At 50.7% G+C, this 9591-nt stretch overlaps 1 protein-coding gene across 10 annotated transcripts in view; it reads left to right on the forward strand.

The window, feature by feature from the left end:
• Positions 1–4159, forward strand: part of GRB10 (growth factor receptor bound protein 10) — a 233143-nt gene extending 228984 nt beyond the window's left edge. For all 10 annotated transcript variants that reach the window (XM_055420352.2, XM_055420356.2, XM_055420354.2 and 7 more), the window contains 2 exons: positions 570–663; positions 1306–4159. In XM_055420352.2, coding sequence (XP_055276327.2) covers positions 570–663; positions 1306–1452 — 241 coding nt within the window. In that variant the 3' untranslated portion in view covers positions 1453–4159. The remainder of the gene's footprint in view (positions 1–569; positions 664–1305) is intronic.
• The last annotated feature ends 5432 nt before the right edge of the window (positions 4160–9591 follow it).

The raw sequence follows: 9591 nt of genomic DNA on the forward strand, positions 1-9591 counted from the left end.
GTTTCGGTGTCCCATGAATGTCTGCTTAATCAATGGTGATATCTGGTGATTGCCAGATAGTGGTTTTCTGATCCGTTTTCTTTCTCTGTTTGTGTAGCTGGCCTTCTGCTCTTAGGAACAGCTTTTTTTTCCTCCTCTGTTATTTATTTGTTCATTTATTTATCACACCAGTGTCAACTCAGGATTCTTGTTCTGTGCTATAGGTCATAATCAATCACCTGTGTTATTCACTTAGATGCCCAGGTGTGGCCACACTGCCTCCTAAGTTAGCTTTCTTTGAGTACCTCCTTACTCTCTGGCACAGAGCGCACCAGTTTCACCCTGTGCCTTTCCTGCCTCAGCCCTAGCGGCAGCCGTGTCCCCAGGGAGCCAGTGCCCTGGTTCCTTTTGATGGGGAGTGAGAGCCAGAGCACAGTGCGAGTGTGGACGGTGGTCTTGCCCCACAGCTCACTCAGCTCCCAAAGCTTCCTGAGACTTCGCCTCCTGAAGCCTGTCTGTTCACGTACGCGTGCAGATAACATGCATATGCAGTCTGGAATTAACAGTCAATTGATTCTTTCCATTCCCAGGCTCTTTCTCCTCCGTGACAGCCAGAGTAATCCAAAGGCATTTGTCCTCACACTGTGTCATCATCAGAAAATTAAAAATTTCCAGATCTTACCTGTAAGTGTTGACGTTTTCACACTCATTCTTACTTTTCTGTGTTCTGGTTTTTTTTCTCATGCAATTTGTGAACTAACCACACTAGAGACCAGTAAGCACCGGACAGTTTCAAGCTCACTAGTGAGATCTTTATAGGCGCTTCCTCTATGCACAGGGTGTGCCGTTTGCATGGACACTCACAGGTTTCCTTAACCACACCCTCCTCTGTGGGGTGGGCCGAGTGCTCACGTGGACACTCACAGGATAACTGATGAGCCTCCTCCGTGGTGAGTGCTGTATGCATGGATACTCTGGTCAACTGGTCAGCCTCACCCTCCTCCACAGGGTGTGCTGAGTGCATGGACACTCACAGGTTGACTAACCAACTTTGCCCTTATGAGCAAGGCGAACTGGGAGGAGCTTGGGACCCTCCTCAGAAATAGGGGAGCAGTTGTGCCCTGAAGCCTTAGGTACTTGTCTGTGCCCCTCCCAACCTGCCTCCACACAAAAATCTCGCTGCGCAACCTCCTGCCCTGTGCTCTAGCTCACCTCACTGGCTCCATGTGTCACCCTGGAACCTCCCCAGGGGTGGGGAGCACTGATTCTGACGGCGGGGCCTGAGCTGTGACCTCTGACTTAGCCGGTCTCGTTGTGTCTCTCCAGTGCGAGGATGACGGGCAGACATTCTTCAGCCTTGACGATGGGAACACCAAATTCTCTGACCTGATCCAGCTTGTTGACTTTTACCAGCTGAACAAAGGGGTTCTGCCTTGCAGACTGAAGCACCACTGCATCCGCGTGGCCTTATGACCTCAGATCTAGCCTGGCTGCAGGCCGGTGGGCGCTGACACTGGAGTGAAGAGGCCTGTGCATCCTTCAGAACACACGTCTGTCTGCACCTCGGGGCTCGGAGCAAGACGGCGCATTTGGTGCCGGCTGACCACAATCGACTCGTCTGTTGGACTTGACGGTGGTTCGCTGCTGCAGATACAGCAGGGCTGCCCCTCTCTCCCTGGCCTTGTCAGGGAGGGCGGAAGAGAGCAGATTCGAGAGTAAACTGGAATGATGGTCTTGGCTGGGCCATGGAGGAACGCAAGCCAGAGAGAAGTGATTGGAAGTGAACTCTTGCCCTGGAATAACCTTGACAATTAAAACTGATACGTTTACTTTTTTGTATGGATCCCTTTTTTGCACTCCTTGTTTTCAATATTGTATTCAGCTTATGGCAGGAGGGGCCGCGGCTTTTCCATGTGTACGAGAGGTAAAGACACTTGAAAAGGGGCAGCCCGCAGAGGTTGACCGCGTCTGCAGAGGGCGGTGCGTGCCCTCTGCACATCACTCCCAGACAGCAGGCACCCCAGCTCCCCCAGTATACTTGAAAGCTTTTTTGAAATAAAAGGTGTTCTTGTGGAGGGCACGTGGTGTGCTCTGTGGCCAGGGAGGCGATCCGTTCTGCCACCCCCGCTCTGTGCCCTCCCCGACTCCTGCTGCCCACCTGCCGTCCACGTGTCGTGTTGTCTTCCCACTGCTGCATGCGTGTTTCTTTGGAAAACTCGCTGTCCCACAACACAGAGGGGCCGAGAGGCTGCCCCTCGTTGGCCACAAGCCAGCCTTCCTAACATAGGGCGAGTGCCCATCGCCCACCTGCAGGGAACGCCAGGCCACCTGCCCCACCTTCCAGCTGGTTCTAGAACCATCATTGCCTTACCCCTCCACGGTGGCGCCAGCCTTCCAGGGCTGCTCTTCCTGCCTTGGGGGCTCCGAGGATCTGAAAGGAGGTGGCACCTGCTTGACCCGCTTCCATGTGTAGCAGGTTCCCATGGTGACAGAGGTGGAGGCCTTGGAGAGGACAGCCCCACAGAGGACGGTCTCGCTTGGTGGCCTCCCTCCTGATGACACCCCTGTGGCCAGGCCCTGCAAGGCAGCAGGTGGTTCCTCCACCGGCCCGGGTCAGGAGGCCCCCACGGCGGGGCTGGCCGTGGGCAGGTTCGCAACGCAGCACTGCGTGCTGCTCCAGGAGCCGAGTCAGATGCTGGCCTGAGATGTCCCCACCCTTCGCCCTGCCCCGTGGCCGAGTCTTCGGCGGGTGGGCAGCCGTTCCTCCGTCTTTGATCCCTGCAGAGCAGAAAGGGCTCCCCGACAGCACGCACGCCGCATGCTGAAGGACGACTTCCATCCCCAGGTCACAGCAGCCATGCCTCCCTGCCCCTCTGGACCGTGCTGGCAGCTAGACCCCTGGACTGCCCACTGCAGCACTTCCCAGGGGAGACATGCGGCTTAGGACACAGTGACGCATACCCGCTGTACCTCAGTTCGTGGTATAGACACTGTATTTTAGTTGACAAGACACACTCTACTTATTTTCCATGGAGTGTCTACCTAGACAAATGAAGAATTTTTAGTAAAACATGTTTTTAACCATGAACATTCAATGGCTTTTGTTTGTTTTTGGGCGGGAGGAGGGGGTTGGTTGTTTTCTAGCCTGTTAATCTTTCCAACTGTTGACAATTAGGTAGTTTTCAAGTCATACCTGGCAGCCTGCTTCCCCTGGAGGGACTGATGCTTTAGTTACACTAGTAGACATTTTTCTCTTTACCAGTTGGAGGTAAAGCCTTTCAAAAACAAAAAAATCCAGCAAAAAAAAGAGCCACCTCTCCAGTTTCTTTTTCTGTTTACATAGACCAGTCTCCACCAGTGAGATGAGACTCACTCAATAGACAGCTAGTATCTGCAGTATTGCGTATTTATAAATACACCTTCTATTTAAAAAGAGAACTAAAGCTTGACTCTGACGCACGGTTCTGTGTGTACCCTCCTGGCCGCAGTGAGCTGTCAGAGCATGACCTCCCAGGGCCCCTAGAACCGGGGGATCCCCCTGCCAACGGGCAGCCCCTCGCAGGAGATGGGTGTCCAGCTGGGCCAGCCAGGGGCTGAAGGACATTCGACTTTTATTTTTGTATTTAAATGACATGAATGTAAACGGAACAGCTCAGGGTCATTTCGGAGCCTGTTGACTTTTTATCTCTTCCTGTGACTTTCTGTTGTGAACAGAAATTCCATGTAGCAACCTGGACTGAATTGAGAAAGAAAACGCCAAATGCTTTGGGGATTAACGCTAAGTAGGAGAGCTTTGTGACCATACGTGTTAGAGTTTCAGAACGTTTTTCTGTTTGCTAACCCTTGAAGAAATACGTGCCTCGTCTAGATGTTTTGTCTTCTCTTTTCTGCACTGAATACCTGAGGGTTTGACCAATCAGTGCACCTCTGCGGGGGTGGGGCTGGCTCCGGGGGCTCTGATGCCGTGGTGTGGTGAGCATGGCATCACCTGATGTGTAGAAGTTTTCAGGGAATGCAGAACGGATTAACCGAAAAGACAAAACCTTTCTTCCATGTGCTTTGCTCCTTTCTGTACATAGCTCCTCAGCTCATGAACCTAACTGTAAACATTCAGGTATTTTTGTACAAATAAGGGACTGATGTTCTGTTTGTCATTAGAAATAAACATTAATACAGTGTTCTTCATTTTGCCTGGGTGTCTGTTTCTCAATTTTAAAAACGTCCAGCTAATCAAGCACTAAACACCTAGGGAGATGATGTGGAATGTTTTACTGATGTGCTTCTTACCTGGCTACATAGCAGTTACAAACGAGTGGGCGTGACGTGCAGAACTGGTGTGACCCTGCTGGGTGGGCTCCGTGCTGACCACAGAGCAGATCCATGGGCCTCTCCCCAACTTCCTCCGCAAGAACAGAGACCCGTGGAAGCTCCAGAGGGAGGCAGAGCTTCCCTCAGCTGTAGCAAACACCTCAAAAAAGCTCACATTTGTGCAGTTCAAATGTGACTAGATTTTGCCGTCACATGAGAAATGGGCAGAAAGAATAAAAGAATGGATGCCCTGCATCTCTGCTTCCACAGGACCTCCCCCTGGGCGCAAGGGGAGCGTTACTTAGCTGTCCTTGGGCCTGACTCACCTCCTCCTATCCCAGCCCCAGCAGAGTGTAAGCCAGCTGTGTCCACCCACCGGAGCACATCTGTGGCATTTTGAACTCTCCCATCGCTTGTTTTCAGAATCTGCGTCCTCGGTTGGAAATCTCATCCCACTAAGGCATGCTGCCATCAGAACAAGAGCAGTAATTCGCAGCACTGTCCTCCTTGTCAGAGATGGGGGCGGGGGTGTGTTTATGATGGGGCTGGTGTGTGAATGTGCGCCAGGTGTGTTGGTGAGGGCTATGGATGTCCATGGGGTGGGAGAGGAGAACCAAGTGTGCTGTGGGGGGAGGGGGCAGGTGAGGGGGGTGAGGAAGGCTCGGTGCAGGCAGGGCATGTGCAGAGGCGTGTGTGCGTCTGTGTGGGGAGTGCGTGCACGCTGGTGGGGCATACAGTGTCCAGAGAGGCATGACATGAGTGAGCTCATGTTTCCATGTCCCCGGAGTCCAGGGGGGTGGGTGGCAAAGTACTGGGCCAGCGTCCCAAATGTAGACCGTGGTGTTCCTGTCAAAGAAGGTGATGCAAGGGGCCACATAGATAAGCCAATATAATTAAAAGAAGACACGACATTAAACTGAATCTCACTGCCTTGTTCATAGTGTTACTGGTTTTTAAAACCCACTTTGAGGGATTCATAAAATTATGAATTCTCTGTGATAAAGACTTCCCCCTGTGAAATGTAAACAGAAAAATATCCTACAATACTGGGTTTTAGAATGGTAATTTCACAGCAACCCTCCTCATCTTGGAAGTTATATAACAGTAAGAGGGAAGGAAACAAGTGAAAAATCCGTCCTAGGCAGAACTGGGAACTAGGGAGAGGGATTGCTCCAGGCCCAGAGATGCTGGCAGGTACTCCATGGTCGCATAGCTCAGCCAGGCCTGCAGAGGGCGCTGGAGGGTGCACGGGCCACCTGGAGGGGCACTACAGGCCCTTTTGGAAAACAGCAGGACAGGCAGGGTTTCATGTGGAATGCTAAGTGTCACTCCCCCTCCCCCGTCCGGGGGTGCCATGCACACTGTCACTCTGTAAATAGATCCAAGTCTTGCTTGATCTCTGGAAGTTTTCTTGAGTGACATCTAAGTCTGGTTTCGTTCCATCACTGCAGGTCTTGCTTTTAAAGACAGCAATATTATGTGTGTTGGGCCTCTCTCACCTGCCTTTCCTAAGATTTACCTTTTCTCAACCTTGCTGACTCCGTTTGGTGTGCACGTCCCATCTGTTCCCCAGGTCACGCAATCTCTGGGTAGGCTGCTCACTCCCTGAGCCACTGCCAGCTGCACCACTACAAAGATGTTTCCTTTTTCCTCCGTTTCTCTTTGGAGTCATGCTGGCTTCTGTTGCATATATTCCTGCATCACTGCTTTAAGCTTTGGTGAACTGATTGCTTTGATTTTTGTTTTGTTTTTATTATATTACATGTTATTAGGCTTGGCTGCCAATTTAATCTCCGTGTCAATGTAGTTCTACTGAATATTCCTTACTACCATTTTTTTCCTACTCTTTTCTCCTTTTCTCTTGGGCATCTTCATGGTTGCTTAAAGAATGTGGGTTCTTCTTGGCCGAGTCATTCATCGAAAGTGTGTGTAGGAAAGAAAGCAGGGATTGTGTCTGATGCTAGCAAGACAAAGTAAATGAATGCTGTTTCAGTTCAGTTCAGTCGCTCAATCGTGTCCGACTCTTTGCGACCCATGAACTGCAGCATGCCAGGCCTCCCTGCCCATCACCAACTCCTGGAGTTCACCCAAACTCATGTCCAGTGGGTCAGTGATGCCATCCAAACATCTCATCCTCTGTCATCCCCTACGCCTCCTGCCCTCAATCTTTCCCAGGGTCTTTTCAAATGAGTCAGCTCTTCGCATCAGGTGGCCAAAGTATGGAGTTTCAGCTTCAGCATCAGTCCTTCCAATGAACACTCAGGACTGATCTCCTTTAGGATGGACTGGTTTGATCTTCTTGCAGTCCAAGGGACTCTCAAGAGTCTTCTCCAAGACCACAGTTCAAGAGCATCAATTCTTCAGCACTCAGCTTTCTTATCAATAAACAAAGGGTCATGGATGTGAATTCCAAGACCTTGACAACAGTAGTCATCAAGATTGATCTTCCAGCCAACTCCTCTCCCTCCCTGGGGTCACACCTGCCTTTTCATTCAGCCTCACACACCTTCCAGACAAATGTCCCCAAATGATTTCATATTATTTTGCAATGCAACAACTTTTCCCCCTTGGTTGTTCTATGGCAAATTATGCAATATCATTTTTTATAATTATGGAGTTTTGTCATTTGAAATAAAAATTATGAAAAAGTCTCTAAAAAATAAAAAAAATTTGTATTGTAATTCTACATTCTTACACAAACTCTTGCACATGAGCATAGATGTCTACAAGGGCTATAGCACAGGATTCATAGGGGAGACCTGGGCCCAGCTGGGGACTCGTCTGGAAGGTGTGTGAAAAATGCAGACAAAGCTGGGTCTGGCACGGGTGGATGGAGAGTGGGCCCTCATCCAGGCATGTGTTGTCCAGTCCAATAGCACTAGGCATGCACAACTATTAATGAAACTGCAAAATAAATAAAACGAAAACTTCAGTTCTTTGGTTGCATCATCCTCATTTCAAGTCGTCAATAGCCATGTGTGGCTATCCATAGTGTCCAGCCATATAACATAGATACTATACTACCCATAGTATCCATATGGTGTCCAGCGGCCGCCATACTGGACGGTGCATTGATAGGATATTGTCGTCACAGGAAATCTTGTTGGACACGGCTGGTCTTATGGGACCCAGAATGAGAGGCTAAATTACAGACGTGGGAATGGGTGGTTGGAAGGAGGGGACACCCTTGAGAATCAGTCTCCCTGTATCTGGGTGATGTTTTGATTAACGAAGCCAGGTCCAAGGCTCAGGGCACCTGCACACACAGGACGTCTCTGCCTCACCCCATGGGTAAGACAATACTAACTTCTCGTTTGCTAGAGCAGGGTGGCACCATCCACTGTCTCCAGTTTGTTTGGGTACACTTTGCTTCCCAATTATAACTGAATGGTTTCACATCAGAGGCATACACTGTATACAAAACAGTGACGTCCACTCAGCATCCCCACCAACGTGACTCCACTGAGAAGAAGCATGCTTCCCAATTTGATATCAACCTATCCAGTGACCAGGTCTCCTGGAGAGAGCCAGAGGCAGAAACTCCACCTTTCGTATTTCCCAACATAATCACCACTACAGTGAGCATCTCCCCAGACTGGAGCTCCAGTGTCTAAATAAGAAGTGCATGCGTTTACACACGGCTCTAATCGTGCGCAGGGCTGCATTGCCGCACATCTGAAAAGACAGCCACGTCTCTGCAGGGTAAGACCAAGCCACATGGGACCTCTCGGGGATGGCTTTGTCCAGGGTGATTACACGGAACACAGGGATCATTCTTGACACTTTGACATTAATTCAAAACCAATCTGGACAAAGTGTTGGACTTTCTGTGGATGAACTAAAGCATAGTGGAGGATTCATCCAGCCAACCGATTCAAAAATATGCGATGCTTGGTGTATTTTTTACTGGAGGAAGGAGACTAACATTTTTTTATTTTGTACAAAAAGTGAAATTATATTAATATTTTATCATTGTAATACTTCTATTGTACATGAAATATGATTTCACGGAACTTCCTGGGAGGACCGAGGTATAGTCTAAGGTCATTCGGAACAACAATGGCTTTCTGCCGCCCTGCTGGGTCGACAGCTGAGCCATGCTTCAAGGGTGGGTCGCACAACTGCTCCAAACCCACATTGCTGACACTTCCTCTCCAGAACGGACACCTTCAATGATGCAGGGCATGTGTATTCCTGGTCTTACTCCCAGGGGTCCTGACTCAGAAGGCTGGGTAGGAGACAGAGCCATGCCTCTGTGCCAGCTCAGCAAGATTCAGTGCAGCTCCCATGGGGAAGAATTCTAGAAGCTGTCCCAAGAGCCAGGCTTGTGTGTTCCACATCCTCAGGCTGCTCTTAAACCTACTGAATTAAAATCTCTGACTTGATGATAAAAGCATTTGGCCAGCACAGGGGGGTGAGACCATCCCCAACTTAAGATGAGCTTCGGGGTTTTAGGGTCCACGCACTCACTGTGTTTTCATCCCTCCCAAGCCACCAGAGTTTTCAGCTCCTAAGATGATGATCTTGGTCGAATGTGATGGGAAAGGCTTAGAATTAAATCCAAAAATGCCTGAAGCTGTCTTGGAGAGCGCCCAGTGAGCACATGGCCGGCATAACTGGAAGGCCAAGGGGGACACAGGCACCTCCAGACTCTCTCCACCCGCTGACAGGCCCCATGTGGTGGAGGCCATGCAGCCCCCATGGGGTCCCCTGCCCACCTCCAAACACCGGCCTGACTGCCGCCCAGGGAGGCTTGTCCGGGCGTACACAGCCAGCCCCAGCGCAGCCCAGGCTGGCCCGCGGCCTCCTGACTCTCTGACCAGGGCTCCTCTGGCCATCCCGCCACTCTCTTCACACTGAGTCACTCACAGAGGCTGGCAACTGCCTGCGTGACATCACACAGAACAGACGGGGCGGGGGCGGGTCTGTGGCCAGGTAACTGGGCAAAATCAAGGCCTTCCGAGGGACGGAGCCGTCCTCTCTCCTGCCTGCCTGGGCACCCAGCAGGAGCCTCTTCTGGCCTTCACCCGCTCCCCACCCTCCTCCTCTGCAGTCGGGCCACTAACACTGCATCTGCCCACCCCCCTCAAACGAGGTGAAAAAGCCAATGCAACAGGGAATTCACTAGTGGTCCAGTGGTTAGGACGTGGTGCTTTCACTTCTGGGGCCCAGGGTTCAATTCCTAGTCAGGGAACTCAGATCCTGTAAGATCTTGCAGGCCATGGCAGTGCAGCCAAAAGAAAAAAGAGTGTGCTGAAACCCAATGGAAAGTATTAGCCTAACTGAGTAGCTGAGCAGCACATA

This window comes from Moschus berezovskii, chromosome 3, assembly GCF_049115385.1.
Source record: "Moschus berezovskii isolate FMDL1 chromosome 3, NW_MosBer_1.0, whole genome shotgun sequence".
Taxonomy (NCBI): Eukaryota; Metazoa; Chordata; class Mammalia; order Artiodactyla; family Moschidae; genus Moschus; species Moschus berezovskii.